Here is a 20,744-nt window from a genome sequence, read left to right on the forward strand (position 1 = left end):
CCTAACGAAGTGCCATGCTATCTTCTTAAAAATACTGCTTTAATGACTATTTTATCTAAGGAGTAGTAGCCTTTGTGGAAAGATGCAATCATAGTACACTTACATTAAAAAAAAAAAAAAAAAAAAAAAAAACCCCAAATAAAAAAAAAAAAAAAAAAAAAAAAAAGACCCCACAATTGAGAAGAGAAGAAGCCATACTTAGACTAGAACAAAGATATCAAAGTGCTTTGGCTGAAATTAGTATAAATAGACTTTATTGAAGTCAGTGCCTCTGTACTGAGACAGAAGATTGTGTCTACATAAGCACAAGTTGTAACATTTCACAACTTCTAAAAGGAATGTCAACAATTACAACGATCATGCATACCATGGTCGATAATCACATTTTAGAAGCATTTTCAACCATTTCTAAAGAAATGCTTATAACATTGTTATATATAGAACTACTTTCAATAAACTGCAAAACATTGATCGACTTTTCCAGTATGAGCTACAGTGTCAACACAAAAGGGAGGCATAAATGTTTAATTTATGAAATCAGAATGGAATATTTACTGTAAAGAAAAATTAAAAAGCTTTCAAATAAAGGCCATTATTGAACCAACGTGAAGAGCACAACTTGAACTTTTGAGTTCATTCATCTTTTAAAGCTGTCCTCTGAATAACTTCAGTTCTAAGCACTGAATTCAGTACTGTGAATATTCCTTGGATTGAAGTTTGGCAATGATGCGGTCCAACTGTCTCTTTGCTTCACACTGTGGGAAATTGCTCATGTCATAATATTGAGGGGCAATTTTCACCAACCTGTCCAGAAGGGGGGGGAAAAATTACCAAATTAACATTTAATTAAAGACTGGAGTTGCTAACAGGATAGGAATTACTCATTAATATACTAATGAACAAAGGCAAATCTACAAATCCAAATCAACGTTACAACTGCAAACACCTAATCCATACAAACACTACTTTTAGAAGTGCATTACTTTCGTTAAGCTGTAAATTTTCTGATGTTGGACTTTCCATAACTTAAAAAAAAAAACTCAAGACAAATCCTTTTAAAAACACTTTTTTACATTAATAGAAAGATATTAAAATAAGGTTATTAATTTCTTCACTATAGAACACTATTTTTAGACCAACCTCTCCAAGGTTATAGTAATACAGGTTCTATATGAGAAATATCTTTGTATTCAAATGATTGTATCTTCTCATTTTTGAAGTTTAGTAACCATAAATATAGATCTATACCCCAAAGAATTCACTTGAATGAATCTTTTTTAATGTTTAGCCATACAATTTTTTCTCAACAAAGCATTCAAGATAAAATGGTAATGTCCTACACAAGTGTCAAAAGTCATAAATTTGTGTAGGAAAGAAGCCTCACAATATCTAGCAAGTGACATCAACTAAAATAAGTGCTTTCAGTCCCACCATTCTTGGCTGACGTCTCCTATCATAAGTTACAGAATGGATTCTGGCAAGCCAGCCAACCAACCAACCAACCAAAACAAAAAAACCAGACATACAAAAGGGGAGGGGTGGTAATTTTGCTTAAAATAACACAATCATTTCCGGTAACAATTTGTAAATCAAATATGCTAAGATACAACAAGATGTGTAGTTTTTATGTTTGCTTAACTCTTTCTAAAGCATCAACATATGAACAGTTCAGAGCTAATGATAAAAGACTGTTTCTAGTACAGTACTAGGAGACTTGAGTTGATCACAACAAGAGAATAGCTCCAAAGACACTCCTGATGCTAGTCAACTATAATTTTATATTTGGCTTCAAATCCTGCCCAGGCCCATACCAACAATCCCACTGTCCTCTTAGCAAAGCAAAGATTCTAAGAGATCAACCATACCATCAGGTCAAAGCCCTATACCTAAACATGGGAGCACATATCCTGAGCTGATGAGAAAGAACATTAAGTTCCAGGACAGGACTAGTGCAACAAAGTCAGATTCCATTCGGAGCAAAAATGCTAACAAAATCTGTTAGAACAAAGGGTGGTGCTTACCATTCTGGCTTGATATCTGTACACGTCCGGATGTAATTCTTTGTCGTAAGAACAAACTCATTATAAAGCACCCATTCAGGCTTGTGGTCCAGAACAGTAGAGGGGTGCAGCTGAACCACCTGGTTATCTTTCACAGTTAAGTAATGCCCTGTCCGTTCTAAATGCGCCACCTGAAACCGAAACCCAGTCAGTTAATACAATGCTTGTGATGTGCTCATTGTAAAGCACAAGTGGTGTAAAGCTACCTATATAATTAGAACGGGCAGACCTCAGCTTTTGCTTTTTATCCGATGGCCTCACTTATTTATCACTGCCTGATAAAAGCAAGGATCAGCAAACTACTGCAGGCCAAATCCAACTCATTGCCTGCATTTGTTAAGGCCTGTCGGCCAAAAGTGCTCCATACATCTCTGAAGAATGGGGGGGGGGGGGGGGGGGGGGCACAAAAAAAAAAAATTTCGTGACAAGTGAAACTCATGTAATTCAAATTTCAGGGTCCATAAGTAAAGTTTCACTGGAACACAGAGCTGCACATTTGCACTGCGTGGGCAGGCAAGGTTAAGCAGTTTCAACAGTGACATAAGGGGCCCACAGAGCCTTGTATATACACTATCTGGTCCTTCCTTAAAACTATCTAGAGTGGGTTCTTTAGTGCCAGGTGGCAACTGTGTATTAGATGAACAATTACTAGAACATTTATGATTAAGATGGAAAAATAAAGCAAAAGGTAGTCTACAGGGAAAAGAGAACAAGAAAAAGAATGGAGCGGACAAAGGTGCACGTGCTTCTTGCCTCCATTTCTTCTATCTATAATCAAACACATCAACTGGTGGAGCTTACCTAATATGTAATTAGCAAACACTGAAATAGATGATGATATGCCTTTTCCAATTCTAGAACTATAGTAATATGAAAAATGTGTATGAATGATAGAAATGAATAATTATTAATAAATAACAGAAAATGAACTCAATTTCCTTCAATAATACTAAACACCTACTAGGTGCCAGGTACTTACTGCATGCCCTGTTTCTAACAAAGTTTAATCTTCAGAGAAGTAGAAATCTATAATGTTTGAATATGGCTTCGTCAATCTTTTTTGAATTACTAGCAAATTTAAGAATATGTCAAAAAGAAGCCACTGTGTACTAGTACATATTAAACAAATATTAAGAATAAAGTGTCTAAAGAATGAATTTTCATACCTTGCTCTATTATTTTCCTAACTCCAATGAGCATGGGATCTTATAGAAGATGCCACAATAAAAATTCTTACTGTTAGTATGATTTCAACTACAGACTATGCACCCATCAATTCTTATTTTGATTTTGTGCATTTGGGTCAATTCTATTTATTCAGCTCATTTGGCCTTAAGGCAGGCCACATCTTGCTTAATAGAGATAGCCAAAATAGAGAATGAAAAAACAAGCCGGCAACAGAAGAGATCATTAAAATCAATCCAATCCCAAGTAATGGATTGATTTGTTTTCAATTTTACCACCAGAGAATGAGTTTTTAAACATAGTTTAAAATCCCTTAAAATAAATGTTCACTACGTTTATCTGACAACCTATACGTCAGTTAGTACAGTCCCCACCATAACACACTTAAAACTAAATGAAACATTTTGAATTACTTTCCATCATTATCACTTAAAAGACATTTTTGGCTTTTGTAGCACCCAAGTTTCTTAGTTACAAATATCAATGATCACTCTACAGCGCTGTGAATGAAATACAGGTGTTTGAATATTTGATTTTGGAGTCTTTAGTTTCTACATAAAGAGAAAAGTGAACTGCACTTCCGGATCCACCCAGGCAACTGCCTTGTTTCAGCAGTTTATAATTATACAACTTCCACTCACAATCTAGATTCACAGACTTTTCAAAAGCCAAGAACTGAAATTTACATTGAAGGAATAGCTGTTAATCCCACCTGAAAATGGCCAACATATCATCTGGTATAAAAAAGACTGTTAATTAAGAGTTAATTCCAAATTGATTTCTACATAACTGGATTACTAACTTTGTCATTTAACGAGTTAATCTGTTACTCATTAGACAGATAAAATTTCTTAGAATATTAGTTCATTCGAGAATCTGGACATAACATTTAAAATCAATATTCAGAGGCATTCTTTAACTTGTTTAAGTAGATTCAAAGGGCTGTTACAGAAAGCAAACAATATTATGTAAACATCTAATTATGCATGCATGTATTATCCACGTACCTGCATAAAATACCCAGTAACCAAAGCTTTTCTTATATTAATATAATAGTCCCTGCTTGTAAAATCAGTACTTCGACGAGGCAAATTAAATCTGTCCATAATTCGTGATAGCTGCTGGCGAACATTATCTGCTGACATCAGGGACCTGTAGTTAATGAAGTTGTCATAACACCACTGAACCGATTCATGATCTACAAAGTTGGAGGGAGGGGAAAAAAAGAGGGGACATGAATCATCTATATAGGTATATTATCTAATTAAAAAGGAAAATCATTATTAAGAATAAACTAAGTAATCCAGAAAGGAGAATTACCCACATCAGTGTTATAAAAGAATCACAATGTTATCAACTTTCCTAAAAATCTGTAGTAAAGTTCAAAATCAGAAATAGCACTAAGGTTTCTGGTTACTGGATTTTGTGATTTTTAAATAAACCACTTTTAATGAACTGAAGTTAGGTTACCCATGAACATCCACCTGGTTGTTTCTAATATAGTCCAAAAGACAGGGATGGGTTGAGGGAATTTGATAAAATGCCATGTCTTCCTCATTTTCAAAGAAAGGACAGCCTTAGATTAAGATTACAAAATACAATTTAGAAGTTATAAAACAGAACTCAAATGACTACTGCGTAATTTTTATTTAATTACTCCTGAGCTAGAGCACCAAACCTAGAGCTAAACGTTTAAAAGTTTTACTGCAACCCATGTGCCTCTTAATGGTGGACAAACAAGATTTAAAATACAAGTGGTAAGTGCACTCCTTAATCCCCACCACCTATTTTTTCAACTCCTCCTCTACCACCACCCCTCTGGTAACCATCAGTTTGTTCTCTATAGTTAAGAGTCCGTTTCTTCATCTGTCCCTATCTTATTTTTTCCCTTTGCTTGTTTTGTTCCGTCCTTGTCGTTGCAAACAGCAAGATTTCGTTTTTATGGCTAATATTCCATCATATACATACACGCCCCACCTCTTCTTTATCCATTTATCAATCAATGAGCACTTGGGCTGCTTCCATATATCGTCTATTGTAAAATACTGCTGCTATAGACATAGGGATGCAGGTATCCCCTTGAAGAGTGATGAGAATTACTATACTGAACATCTGAAACTACTATAACACTGTATGTCAACTAACTGGAATTAAAATAAAAACTGGGACAAAAAACTAAAGAGCTAGACTATAAAAGTAAAAAAATAAAACAAAAAATAAAATACAAGTGATGTAGTTTATAAGGATGTCTGGAATCCCCACTCATGTTTAATAAACAAGTCTTACTATTATTAATAAACAAAACTAAACACTTCAAATAATTTCACTGCATGTATTTATTATCAAAGGGATATTTCTCCACTGATGAATCCTTGACAAGCTTCCAACCAACCCACTGTTTGCTCATTTAAGCAAAGAGCTCAAACTGCAGCATAATATAAAATATTATACAATGACATTTTTATGTCCCGGAGAATCACAATGGAAAACTTGATCATTTACTTCATAGGCCTTTTGATAAATAAACCTAAGAGGGTTATTGTGAAATGGGGGGCTCGGGGGGGGGGGGTCTTAAAATCAGAACTACGTTGATCCTTCTGCAGCCTCTGTAATATACACTAATCTTTGGCATCTTCGTTCTAGGATTCTACCAATTATAACATACAACATTTTCTTAACTGCTTTTCAAAGGAGCAACAAATATATTAATAAAGGTTTACAAAATGCAGCCACCATTTCAGAAAGGGTGGGTGGGTAGGTGAGGTAGTAAAATGGATCTTTAAATTAAAGAACTGATGTGTTCAAGTCCATTAATTAACCCATCTAGAATGAGAAGAAGCATCCATCTGAACTTACTGACATTTAAAACAAAGCACCAAATATCTTCCGGAGATAACACAAAGAGAAGAAAGTATGCTTTAGAGGCATCCTCGCTTATGCTGGTGCAATGTACGGAGCTGAAAGGCAATGGAAATGTCCACACTGAGACAGTAAGAAAGGGGGCCCTTTGAAAAGGGCAGCTGATTTGCAGACTCTCATCTGAAGTATAGCTTTTCTGAAGTTCTAAATTTCAGAATTCATACCCTGAAGAGTAACAAAATGGCAATTTTAAGTTGTCAAGATAAACAAACACTATCTGGTAGTATTACTGTATTTTCTAAATTTGTGAGAAATAATTTGATAAATGGGAGAAATAAAATCTAAAAATGGAAATATTTTCTTAAAATGCTAGCTATAAATTTCTTAACCAATACAGTAAACCTACTTTTAAGATCTCAAGTAAAACCATTTCAGAGTGAAATGAGACCTACACACAAAGAAATCAAGGTGTTGCAAAATAACCTAAATCTAGTTGTTTCTCAAAAGTGTTATTTCAGGGACGCCTGGGTGGCTCAGCTGGTTAAATATGTCATTCTCAATTTTCAGCTCAGGTCTTGATCTCAGGGTCCTGAGATGGAGCCCCACGATGGGCTCCAAGCTCACCGGGGAGTGTGCTTAAGATTCTCCCTCTCCCTCTACCTCTCCCCTTCCTCTGCTCATATGCATGCACGAGTGCGCGCTCTAAAATAAAACTTATTTTAAAACTATTATTTCAACTGTATCAAGATGAATTTTAGCTTTCCTATGTAATCAACCATTGTCTCTAATCAAATAGTTCCTCTTGACCAGTATCTGAAACACAGTTGCTATTTTTCAAACATATTTAATGTTTCAATTAATAACATAACATAGCATCATTTAAAAATCATTAGTGAAAACATTCCAAATTCAATAAAGGGATATGAAATGTCCAAATAGTACGCAGAGATCTGGAAGTCTGATATTTTTTGAACAGCTCCCTTTATTTGAAAAGATGACAGGCAGTAATTAATAGGCTAAATCCTTTGACTAAACGGGAACACTTCTATCAAATGATTCTGTTTGCTTTGACCTTATTTATCACATGTATACAGAGTAAAAGGTCTAACACCACCCAACAGCTTACCATCCCTATGGCAGTGAGAAGCATGCAGTAGACAAGAAACAAGCATCTAGAGAATGGATGCTACCACTCTAATGCATGACACTCCTTCTGCTAGTCCTATTAAGAAGCGGTAGGATAAAGCTTTTATAGATACCTACTGTTCAATATTTTCATAGAAAGCTCCCAACTACCAATATGTACATAAAGAATAAGCATTTAGTAATTTTATCATGTGAAATAGTAAACTCGAATTTCAAGGACTCAATTGTTACATTCATACTTAAAATCCAAATACACAATTCTATCAAACCTAAACTTTATTCTCAAAGCAACTTACGAAATCCAAATACACGGACTGGTGTGCCAGTTATCAGAACTTAAATAACAAAATAACACAATCTCCTAATTTAAAAGAACATTGGGGCGCCTGGGTGGCTCAGTCGTTAAGCGTCTGCCTTCAGCTCAGGTCATGATCCCAGGGTTCTGGGATCGAGCCCCGCATCCGGCTCCCTGCTCAGCGGGAAGCCTGCTTCTCCCTCTCCCACTCCCCCTGCTTGTGTTCCTGCTCTTGCCATCTCTGTCTCTGTCAAATAAATAAATAAATAAAATCTTTAAAAAAAAAAAAAAAAAGAACATTAAAATGTCTTGTGAGACATACATGGTAAAAATCCATGCTGCTCCTTTAGAAATCTTTTAATTTCCACTTAAAACAGTATTTTAATGATATCAAAGGATTTTGAGAACCAAGATGGACATGAATCTGCTCCTTCTCAAGACCTTCCCCTCTGTAGCCAGTTCTCAATGTCAGTTAATAGGTTATGTGTCTGGTGGTCACACAGTCCACCACCACGACATAGTTTCGCACACACAGGAATATAGTATATTTCTTGGACTGACCTAACCTATCGGGAATAGGCTTTAACATTATGCATTATCAACACACTGGACACAAGAGGGATAAAATAAAGGTTCTGAAGTAAACTGTGTACTGGCCTTCATTTTTTATTTTAACCTGGTATTTATCAATTCTCTTCAACTGACAGCAAAGTTTATGTGTAAGACACAGACGTGCAGCACCTTGGCAGCTATGCTCTTTGTTCCACTCACTGGCTCTGCAGCACTTTTGGATTCTTGAGATAAATAAACTCACCCCCACCCCAAAAGAGATGTGCCAAAATGAACAGATTATTTTAGGAGTGTAAATAGATTTTTAGGAGATAACAAAATGAGTTACAAATAAAACAAGAGGTGAAAAATCTGAATTTGAGCCCCTGCATTTCCTTGTTCTCAAATGGAAAGTGTTTTTGATGTCGCTAAATATTCTCTGACAACATGATTTAAAGCTAGGACAGGGTGCCTGGGTGGCTCAGTCAGTTAAGTGTCCGCCTTCGGCTCAGGTCATGATCCCGGGGGTCCTGGGATGGAGCCCCCCATTGGGCTCCCTGCTTGGCAGGGAGTCTGCTTCTCCCTCTCCCCGCCGCCCCCCCATTTGTGCTCTGTCTCACTCTCTCAAATAAAATAAAATAAAATAAATAAAGCTAGAACAGTATTTCACCATATGGTCAAAGCATACATAAATCACTGAACTATCTTTTTATCGGTGGGCATTAAGGTAGGTCCCCCCTACACTTTTTTTTTTTTTTACTATGATATGTAATTCTGGGATGAAATCTTTAACGATATCTGTGTCCACAGGATACCGAAGGATAATTTCATAGATTATTTCTGGGTCAAAGGGTATGAAACTTCTTAAGGTGTCGGTGACATAAAATCCACTGCTTTTCATAAAGACCACATCAATTTATATTTCCACCTCTGGTGTAGGATTGTTTCACTAAACCCACTTCTACAGAGCTAAGAACTATTTTTCTATAACCTTTGCCAGTTTTATAGGTGAAAAAATGGTACTTCTCAATAACAATGCTCTTGAACTACAAGCAGAGTTGACTTTCCTCCTCACGTTTATGGACCACTTGTAACCTGAGAATGGTCATTCACATCTGCAGTCCATTTTTCTATTTTGTTAGTTTTATATTTATTTAAGAGCTATTTATTAGTAAAATTATTAAGCAGTAAAGATTCTATAAATGATACAAAACTATTCACATAAAACGAATGAAAGTAGGTTAGTGGTAAATATAGTACTAGTATTTTGTTTTTATTGCTCTGTATTTTCGAGCTTTCTATAATCGGTATTTTCCCCGATTATAAAAGTAAACAACTTTGGAAAAAACAGACAATTTCTATTTTAAATGCTAGTCAGGAGTTTTTTCTAAAGTACCTCTGGGTTTCTAATGTAAAGTTGTCACAGATAATAAATGAAAGTGAGATGAAGAAACATCTTATATGCTGCAAGTGACATTTAGACAAAGAGTGCCTTCAATCTAATTTACACTTACTTTGTTTAAAAGCGTGGTAGACATTCAGCAGTGTCAGATGATCTCCATCTATGTGGGCAAATCTCATCTTGGCTTCATCTGCGGCTTTCTTGGCCTCCGTGGGGCGAACAAAACACTGTGGGACTAAACAAGGTTGGTATGGGCCCAACACAAACGCCCATATCGATGAGTCACGCATTCACAGATAGAGGAACAAGGCCTAGCTAGGTCAGTTCACAGAGCATAGGGCAGGGCAGGATGGCCTCCAACTGCATCTTGGACTGTTTACTACCTTGTTTGGTACATCAACACCTAACCACATCTGTAAGACAAGAGGGTTTCAAAGCTACAGAGTACCTGATTACTTTAACTAGATCTAAAAGTAGGCATCCAACAGCTATTCTGAAGGCCATCAAGATACTAGAAATAGAAAGCTCAACTTATTTCAAAAACCAGTGCCGATAGCTCTACCAATAACCAGAATTATGGTGTCAATAGCCTTTAAGCTAAATGTAATTTTTCAAAAGGCCATCCACTGAATCCACTGAATGGCTATGGAAGTTATGAAGCTATATCTGCCCACTGCAGGGCTAAAAACAACTTTCTAACCAGTCTATTGCCACATTTCTACTGTAATTTTTTCCCTAGTGCTATGGCTATTACCAACTGGTGGGTATCACTATTAGCACCGGTGAGCAGAAGCATATGTAAACATAAAAAATATCATGAAATCTTGGGTTTTGATGATAGCAGTAGTGGTGGAAGGTTAAACCGCCTTTGAATTAAGAAAATTCAAAAAGGCTGGGGATATTCAGCCTAGTTTTCCAGCATTTTAATAAAAAGATTAGAAAATGACGTCCCAAGTTAAAAAAAAAAATGTTATTTGAATCAAAACCTCAATATAAAAAGCAAAATCCAATATTTAAAAAGTTGACAATTAGTCTGAAACAGTCATTATTTCAAGGGTCACCAAAATATGTAACTACAGTAATTTGTTTAGAGCCTCAATGTTAATTCACATAAAACTTTAAGTTGTTACAAAGCGTGCACTACATTTTTAAAATACAACTTTCCTTAATTCACTTTAGCAATTCCATAGTCATAAAAGCAGTATGAAGGTAAAAATACTTAACAGCTTGGGACTTTGTCAACACATTTTTAAAGCTCTTAAAACCTTGTCAATATAAAAAAGTATAAATGATCAGTCCAGATAGAAGATAATGGGAATAATCAACAACAAGATCAAATACAGTATCAAATTACTTTCCCATACAGTTTCCCCTTTAAAAAGATACCAAAGAAGCCAAATAGAGACAATGACACATGATCACAATAAATATTAATTAAATGTCTTGCTTAAATGTAACTGAAGCAAGGTAATTCATAGAAGTACAGAAACCTCTCAAAGATGTGAAAGTAAATGTGAACTAGCTCCCAGAATTAACAGTGGGAATAAGTAGCACTCTAGAAGGCCCTTGATTTGCACTATTTATATCAGGACCTGAAAACTTCAAAAACTATTTAAATGAAAAACAAAGCAGTATAAGCTCAGCAAACTGTTGTTGTTCCATGACTTCTTCCTCACCCTTTAACATTCCCCCCCCCAAGTGCCATGCTTAATAACCGCTACACATAAATGTCCATTGTCTTGATGTGCTAATAAACCCCTGTGTTGTGCAGAGCTCCTTATTACAAATAAGAGATATAGTTGGAAGATTTCAACTGTGTCACAATGACCAGTTTTTTAAAGAGCTAGTAATCTAGACTCAAACGATGGTAATTATATAGTATGCCTGATAAGAGAAACAGGAAGAATAAAAACTGAGCAGATAACAAATAAATACACAAACAATCTGTTAATTCTTGCCGCACACTTTCTCTGCAAACTGAAATCTTGGGTAAATACCAACTGGGAGCATCTAACAAAAACATGTAAGAAAGGCAGACAACAACCTACCACCACCTCCGCAAGTGAGACTACAATTTTATTAAAATGATTCGATACTGCCCTGCCCATCTGCTCTGAGTCTGATCAGTCATAACTCTGCAAAAAAACATTTTTAGCTAGTTCTTAAATAAAAAATTCAAACCATTAAAACATACCATACATCTAAACTAACCCAAAATTTTATATTTAGAAAATTTTTCAATTTATCCTTTAATTCCAAATAAGATTTTCAATTATTTGAGGCATTAAGTTATAATTAAGACTAAGAAACCACTCTGAAACTGAAGTCATTCTCCCCAGTACTGGAACTAGTAGTATAAAGTACTTTGATCATCAGTAAAAACATGAAATGTCTTCTATTTTTAGCTGTAAGAATATTTCTTCTTTTTGGAAAATCTAATTTCCAAGTTATAATTCATTTGTGGGTTATGCTTTACTGCTACTAAAAACAGCATGATTTGTTCAGCTTAATACTCCAATTTCCAAAATTAGCAATTGTATCTATTAGGTATATTTCTTTTATCAAGTGTTTTCTGCCATTGTAAAAGAATTATCATCTGGTTAGATTTTAAGCCTAAAAGTACACATTACTACTTCTATTTATTTGATACTAAGTTTGAAATTCAGGTTTGCTCGACTGTCACTAGAATACGTATTTATACATGTAGGAAAGCTCTTTAAATGATAGTTTGGGTTTGTCCCAGGCTCACTTAATAGTGCCAAGTACTAGAACAAAGTTCTTCTTGTACTTTGAGTAATAAACCGCAAAACTGATGAACCTACCAAAGAACTGTTACAATTGTGTTCAGACTTGTTCTTTTTCTTATTGCAATTTTTATTCGCACTCAAGAGAGCCAATGTTTTAACTATATTTTGTGCACAATCAATTACTTTACTTTTGTAAATATTATGTCTTTATAAATCTATTTACAAGATATTTAGGAAACAAAATGAGTTCCTCGAAAAAACCATCTATAAAATCCACTATCATACTAAATATTAAAAAACAAAACCAAATGTGAAGTCCACCCAAACTGTGAAGAGCTGGGCTTTTTTTAGTTCCTTTCCCTCTATTACCTGACAACATAGCAGTAATAGATAGGACCTCATTAGAACAGTTGTAGTCACAACTTGCAATAACCATTTTAGCGAGCTGTGGATCTAGAGGAAACTCTGCCATCATGGATCCCAATTCAGTCAGATCTCCATCATCATTTAAAGCAGCCAGGTAATTCAAAAGTTCTAAGGCTCTCATCAGAGTTTCAGGAGCTGGGGGAAAAGGCAATCTATTAGACAAACTGCTTTAATAAGCAAAAAATGTGATAAAGTACAAACTATTAGAAGCAATCTCATTTTTCATTCTACAGTGGACCAAACTCAAAATGCAAACTGTCATCAAATTCAGTTAGAGATCTAGCAAACAATGAATCACATAAACTTGCAAAATTTTCCTGCACAGTAGTTAAAAACTGTCATTTTCCTACATAAATTAAGTAACTGCTAAAAAAAAAAAATTCGGAGATTTCTAATTTTCCTGCCCAGTCAGTAATTCCCAGAATAATTTATTCTGAGGAAAGAAATAAATTAAAAAGAACTTTCTCAGATAGCTGTCACTCTTTTAGTTTTAATGCTAACATATGAGACTTTTCTTGATGCATACACTAGAAGAAAAATAGTAAGGGGTGTGTGTGTGTGTAATGAATAAGATGCAGAGATGGTGAATTCTGGTCAAAAGGTTTGCTAAAATATGCTTTGAGAATTCATACCTGGTGGATCCATAAAGTCAAAATGCACCAAATCATCAATACCAAGCTTCTTCAATTGTAACACAACTGATCCTAAATTAGAACGCAAAATCTCAGGATAGGTGTTATCCTAGCAAAAAAACAAAAATGTTTATTCTGTTAAACATGCCTTAATCCTCTTGCTCCAGAAAACAAAACGTATCTGTTCTCTGCCTCTTCAGCTATTTACTTTGGCATTACTTCTAAACCACCGATCTACATGAGAAAAATACTGGTAGAATATACCACAAAGGAATCAGACACTTTCTGTGAACTATCTTTAGAGGGCTCAAAGTGTTACTGCCACTGTTCATTTCAACTTAGAACTGTAACAGAGAGCTGTACTGGTAGATTACACCATAAATCTCACTCAGGGAAAAAGTAAGGAGCTTATGGTGCCAAAAGGCAAGATGAAGTAAATAAAGCAATTTTCTTGTAACAAATTCAACTTAACCTTCCAAACACATAGGAAGGATACAGCAAAATCCCTTACCTGCATTTCTGTTTTATAAGCTTTCTCTGTATAAAGTCTGAAGCATTTCCCTGGTCTGGTACGCCCAGCTCGACCAGCCCTCTGTTGAGCTGAAGCTTTACTAATGGCTGTCACCAAAAGAGACTCAACTCTGATTCGAGGATTGTACACCTGTTGGAATGAAAATAATTTAAGAATTTTCTCTTCAGTTAACCACAAAACTATAACAGAAGTACACAAAGTCCATAGTTAATCTCAAAATAAACAAAGTAGTACTGATGAAGGCTGTAAATCACAGAGACAGAAACTGAGAATTGGTCATCTTGTGCCTTAACTTTCTTTCAGATGTTCTATCACTCTGAAGACTCAAGCTAACATGGAAAGGCTCTTACCTATTACACACAAAGCTTCTAATACCTTTACTCTTCCTAACTGAAAATAATTTCAGTTCTACCAATTTTACTTTGCTTTCATAGAGTGGACAGTTTTGAAGGCTTTTGCCTGAAAAGAACCTGTCAATTTCAAGAAAAATATTTTGAACTTAGTCCAGAAGAAGTCAGTTACACACTGCCAGTTTAAAGCGAAAAATTTCCATCAGAAACATGAATACTACATGCAACAAATTCTCCCAATTACACCTACAAAATGTAACCAAATGTAATGAAAGATCTGTGAATTATACAACATCCCCAGTATTTCCTGAGTAGTCACTTACTCTGACCAAACTGCTTGGTATTCAGCACTGTTCAACTAGAGGTTAACGTTAACATCTTTTCAGACACTATGCCCAGCACATAATAGAAACTCTAATTTCCTTGAGTAAGTGACCAATCTACAGCAATGACAATTCTATCCCTCTTATTACTACCCCCACACTCCTTAAATGAACACAGAAACCGAAACACTTGCCACTGCTACAGAGAAACAAACAAAAAAACCCAACAACAAAAACAAACAAAAACCAATTAACCTTAAGAGGAAAAAAAAAAAAAGCCTAGGATTAAACATTATGCATGGGCTTAATACATGAGAGCCAGCTAAGAACAAAAAGGGTTCCTATCACCAAAGTCTGAAAACAAAACACAAGACAACAGAAAAATAATTCTAAAAAGTAAATTGCAGTCACTAAATGAATAGGCAGTAAGTACTCTTAAGCTAACACCAATTTAATAAAGTATACAACTAAAGTACTAAAGCATATACCTTTTGTTTTGCAAATCCAGGATCGATCACAAATACCACACCATCTATTGTCAAAGATGTCTCTGCAATGTTAGTTGACACAACTACCTGTTAAGAAATAAACAGTATATAAATATTATAAATCAAGTAAAATTGAAATAACAGTAAAAGTAGCCATGAACTTTCAAAAATGAATTTCAATCAAGTAAACTAAAAATAAGGTTTTATCCTCAATGGCCAATGCAATATAAAGAAATTAGTCTTTAAGATCTTAAATCAAAATTTCATTTAGTCCATCATAGCAAATTCCTTTTTCAAAGAAAGCTATTACTTCAGGTTATCACTCAATCACATAATGTTTTGATTACTTAAATATAAGGACAGCATCAAAAGAAAAATATCAATGAAACAGTGTAAGCTTAACTGATACAATGTCTCCCTGACAAAACACTACTTTGGTTATTACCAAAGTCTACACAACATGTGTATCTTTCAGTATTTTCTGGCAATATTTACAAAGGAAACTTTGTATCACCAAAACTCAACATTTTAAACAAAATGGCACAGGAGGGCATGGGCAGAGAAAATCTCAAGTTACAATCCAAGAACTGGCAGATCATCAAAATCGAACGCAGGTATTTTAGAAAGTGTACAGTCTAAAAGAAGATGTCATGGCATACCAAGTAACTGTTAATCATTTGAACCTTTCACTGCCAGGGAAAAATGTTTACAGCATTTACATACTAATACGATCGCTGGTTTATGTTAAGTGTACAATATATTTTAGATCTATTTTAGGAAACTGGTTGGGGTTTGAGAATGACATGTCACATAATTTTTCTTATTAAACAATAAGAAAATGGGATTCTCATTAGTACTTCTTCCCCTGAACATCTGATTTTCAGGAACAGAAAACTGCCATTAAGTGAAAATGCCTGTATATGCAAGCAGATGACCTAGAAAATGAATCAGATACAGGGCCTACTCTTACAGCATGTAAAGGAAGATCAGACGCGGACAGTATAAATGACACCAAAGACTCACTCTGAGACTTAAAAAGGGCTTACTTCCACAACAAAGACCAAGGAAACTTACCGAGAAAAAGGCACTTAAACGAGTTGGCAAGGGTAAGGTGGGATCTCCCACGAGAGAGAAGGGAAGAACACTAACAGCGGAAGGTTCCGCTTAAACTAGGGCATGTAAGCAAAAATGCCCACAGGCACATCTAAGAAATGAAAAGGACGTATACTGCCAAAACTTACTAGAGAGCCACTGACAGGGTAATATTTCAGAATCGTTCACATATCTTAAAACCAAAATCCTTCCTTTTTGTATTGGGCAGTTGCAGTTGCAAAGACTGCGGACTAGCAAATGGTAAGAAACACAGATCATCTGATGTTACTGAAATACGTGTTTCAGTACATTTAGACGACATGCACACGGTTCAATAATTAGAACCAAAGCAAACATAAACAAGGTATATAAGGTTGACAGTTGAATTTGAATAAATATCCTGAGTTTAATATTCTTCTACAAAGGCAAGTGTGCTGTGCTGGAAGGAGCAATGAATTCAGGAGTAGGGGACAGAGCCAGGAAGCAAACCTAAGTAGCTAAGTTATAGTGGAAAGGTTTTAAGACTCCCAAACCTCAATTTCCTTTTATAACTCCTGCATATTAATCTAGCAAGGACAAAGTTGTTAATAAAATTAGATAATAAATGTAGGAAGTCCTCATAAACCTATTACAGAGCCAGCTACATGCTTGTGATTATATAAGAAGTCTTATGGTTTTCTGGAATTCTGGGGTGAAACTGTTACAGTTCTGGATATATATTTAGAGCAGTGGAAGAAATAAATATATTTCACATGTTTCTTCTAGAACAGAATACAATTAGTATGATAAAAATTTCTTGATGTGATCAATTCTTTAGAGTTATTTAAAAATCATTTTCTTTACAAAATAATTTCACTTGGTATGCATGCATCTTTCGGTGTGTGTGTGACAAATTATATAACACTTAAAAGGAAGTGTGGATTTGTGATTCCACAAGTGTTTAAGAATCACAGGATTATGCCAACCTGGCAAACCCCATGTCATTATCAAACTTATCTAAAGCAGTAGTGTTAAAAAAGACCTTAGAGAAGTATGACTTTTAAGCTTTTTTCCAAAATTAAAAGTAAATTGGTTAAAAAGCATTAAGGTAATAAAAATTTTTCTGAATAGGATTTATCTACCATACTGATTTAACAATTATTAGAGTGTCTATGAGAAAAAGGGCAGGGTTCTGAAACCATGGGAGGTAGGTTTGGGGACAAAAAAGGGAAAAACTCATGTAACAAACTGTATGACTTTCAGGGTGCTTCTTCTAATGACTCTATTACTAGAGCTGGAGAAGTAATACTAGCTAAGGCTAAAGAAAACACACATACATAATGCACAAGAACAAATAGATGATAAAAGTTATCTAGCTCCCTTGAAACCTCAGATAAGTATGTTCTAGATGTCAAGTGGCACATGATCTAATTAGGAAACGGTGAGAACACAAAGTGATCCTGATTTTGTCAAGGGACCTACATATGACCAATGGGAATATACATATAAATGGTACAAGCTTTCTAGACTGTAACATGGCAATAAGTGTTCAAAGAGCCTTAAAAAGTGTTCAAACCTCATTGACTAAGCAATTATTTCAGGTAAATAAACCCCTAAATATATATTATATTTTATAATATAATATAATATAAATAAATATATATTTAGGGGTTTATTTACCTGAAATAGAAAACCCTGTGGAAAAAAGTTTGACATCCCACTGCCAATTTTGTGTGTTTATGTTAAGTGTGTTAAGATTAAACTTTCATCTAGATTTATCCCCTTCCCCCTCAATAACATGCCTTACAATGAAATCTTCTTTATTTCAATAATTCCACTTCAAAATGGTAGAACTGAGAGTACTTGCGTTGCTCTACTTCAATTCTATTTGGACACAATAATGCATTTAGATTCAACTAGTTTGGATTTTTAGTCCCCAGGGAACTCTGTGGGGGTCGCCAATTCAGTAAGGACATTAACTTCTTTATTTGTCCACGTCCCAGCAGTACCACACTAAGTTATCTTCAGATAGTGGATCATTAAGCCTCTCTTTAAAACTACAGAACCATCTCCACAAGGGCCATTTCTCTTTTTTATTGAGCAGTGTATGCTTTGAGCCATGTTAATTAGTAAACTGTAACATAAGCTACAGAAAAATCAGCTATTTGTATGGACAAAATTAATGAAAACTAAATAAAATCAAAGAATAGTTGCTGGATTTTAATAACACCAAATCTATAAAACAGCAATTATAAGACTTATTCAAAAGATGCACACAAGTGATTTATTGATGATACTTTAATGCTTATACAAAACTGTACCTTGAACTTAAACTCAAATATCTGAATAAATGTCAAGCATGATCAAAACAAATAAAATGATCTACCCTCACAAAAATACATGCATTCTCAACCTTTCTCGATCATTACCAGTAGTGCTGTTAGAAGCCCACATAAAAAGAACTCAGTAACTATTTGTAAAAGGGATGCTAGTTAAGTCCCCCATGCCCATAAAGCTTTACCTTTAATATAGCTTACATTTTAAAACTTTAATATTACAAGACTGTTTTGTTAGTTTTACCACAATCATATTATAAACTATTCTGCACAAATTAATACAATGAGTAAGATAAATAAGGCACTACCTACCTCACAAAAGGTGTCCAAATATAAATACAGAATTACACTTGTTTTGGCAGAATTTAAAAAACATTAAATATTCTCTTTGGTTCCAAACATTTTGACTTCTTACATTCTACTCTATGCTAGCTATTATCCTTGTACTAGAACAAATTTAACAAAAAATGAATCAAATCGTATTTGGTTTTACACAACTGGAAGCAGACCATAAATCCCTAAACATTCCTTCGTACTTTTAAATCAATTGTGAATATCAACCAGTGACAGTTTAACACTCCTGAATGAAAGTTCCATTCTACTAACTGGCAGAATAACGAATTCAGAACAGAAGAAGCAAGCCTTGGCCCCTAGTTCTTTATTTTATAATATAAATGGGATATTATCAAAGTTGTGGCATTTTTTTTTTTTGAAGACAATAATAGGAAAATAGCAACCAACTGCCAGTTCTTCCTGTTCCCGTATGCAGCCACTTTCCCTCACATAACCTGTGTGCATTTTAATGAGGAATTGTGCATCTTAATGAGGAATTAACCCTTCCTCCTTCCCCACAGTCCCACCAATCCTTCAGACGGCTCTGTCTAACCCAGCCAGAGCCGTGGCTCTGCCAGTCACCCGCTCCTCTCAAGCGCCAGTCAGCGCCTGGCCAGAATGTGTTTCTGCTCTCTCTGGTTCTCAGCTGACACTCCTACTACCTTCTTCCAGGCAGCTTCCCTGTCCAGCACCAAAACCATGATCGGATGAGTGAATCCTCCTGTGAACTAGGCTTCTATAAAAATGTTCATTTTTCCTTAAACATGCCAGGCTTCAAAGCTTTCCCCACCTCACCCCCCATAATAAGATTGTCGCACCAACTGCCAAGAAGTCCTCCCTCCCTCTGCTGGGATCATAGGTGTGTGTGTGGGGGGGTGGTGGTGGATGGGTGTGTGTGTGCGTGAGCGCATGCATCTGTGTGTGTGACAATGTTCTCAGCCTCTAAGATGAAGCTGACTCATGCCTAAAGAGAACATGATTTCCCAGCAAGAGGTCCTGTAGTTAGCTGAATGAAAACCGTCAGTGGATGAAGTAGCACTGTGGCCCTTGGTCTGACTCTGACCTGAAAGCCCAGGATGGGATCCCAAGGTAAGCCCATGCCCTGGGGACTCCAGTGGTCCCCTCATCATCCGTGGCCATCACCACACATATATCCAACTACTGCTGAGTCACTCTTTTCAGTGAGACAAAACTCTCCTCAATATCCTTAGGATTTACAAGAACACAAAAAGCAATACAGTTAAATTCTACTTCATGGGCTTAAGTTGTAGATCCTACAAAATTATGTACTGGACTGGCACCAGACTGAACCTAAATTTCCAATAAACTAATAATTAACAGAGCAAAGAACTCAGATGTGAAATAATTTCAGTAAGTTCAGGCCCATACTTCTCAAAGTAACCTAAAAATGGAATGTAAAGAACTATATGAAAAGACACACAAATATGGCAAATCTTGCTTAATACCAATTTTACTCAGTGGTTAAAAAAAAAATCTTAAAATTAAAACAAATGCAGATATACAAAGTGTACATGATTTTAAGAAAAATTATCTGCCTGCAGTCTACTCTTTATTATAGAAATGTTTAAGAAAACAGCTACTTATTTACATACATCGACTGATACAGAATTAAGCTAAGAACTCTACAGAGAATAAGTACTTTTCAGTCAACATATCAACTTCAAAATTATCTACTAAAGCTCATCATTTAAAATGTTAAGTTTTCCCCGAAGTTGAGAATGCACATAAAGTAACAGGGAAAAATGTTTTAACATATTCTACAGATAGCACTATGACAAAAAGAATTGGAAAGTTCAACATAATGAAGCTATGATCAGACTGTTTTTTTAAAAGTCATATTCACTACTCATCGATGAGAAACTCAGAAGCTGTTTTTTTTTTCCTATCAATCTCTTGTTAGTTTACATTCCACTAGGCTGGTGTTGTATGTATCTTTTTGGTAAGTTCCTTCAGTTTGAAAAATGTATTTGGTTCATTTAACTTTTACAC

At 35.2% G+C, this 20,744-nt stretch overlaps 1 protein-coding gene across 1 annotated transcript in view; it reads right to left on the bottom strand.

The window, feature by feature from the left end:
• Window positions 1–217: 217 nt before the first annotated feature.
• The window catches only part of DHX15 (DEAH-box helicase 15), a 57,100-nt gene continuing 36,573 nt past the window's right edge, over window positions 218–20,744 (bottom strand). Inside the window, exons 7-14 of the mRNA XM_032400107.1 lie at window positions 14,995–15,081; window positions 13,813–13,962; window positions 13,302–13,410; window positions 12,613–12,804; window positions 9,609–9,731; window positions 4,253–4,443; window positions 2,022–2,191; window positions 218–804 (exon numbers count right to left, since the gene is read on the bottom strand). Coding sequence (XP_032255998.1) covers window positions 687–804; window positions 2,022–2,191; window positions 4,253–4,443; window positions 9,609–9,731; window positions 12,613–12,804; window positions 13,302–13,410; window positions 13,813–13,962; window positions 14,995–15,081 — 1,140 coding nt within the window. The 3' untranslated portion in view covers window positions 218–686. The remainder of the gene's footprint in view (window positions 805–2,021; window positions 2,192–4,252; window positions 4,444–9,608; window positions 9,732–12,612; window positions 12,805–13,301; window positions 13,411–13,812; window positions 13,963–14,994; window positions 15,082–20,744) is intronic.

This window comes from Phoca vitulina, unplaced genomic scaffold (genome assembly GCF_004348235.1).
Source record: "Phoca vitulina isolate PV1807 unplaced genomic scaffold, GSC_HSeal_1.0 scaffold3, whole genome shotgun sequence".
Classification (NCBI taxonomy): domain Eukaryota; kingdom Metazoa; phylum Chordata; class Mammalia; order Carnivora; family Phocidae; genus Phoca; species Phoca vitulina.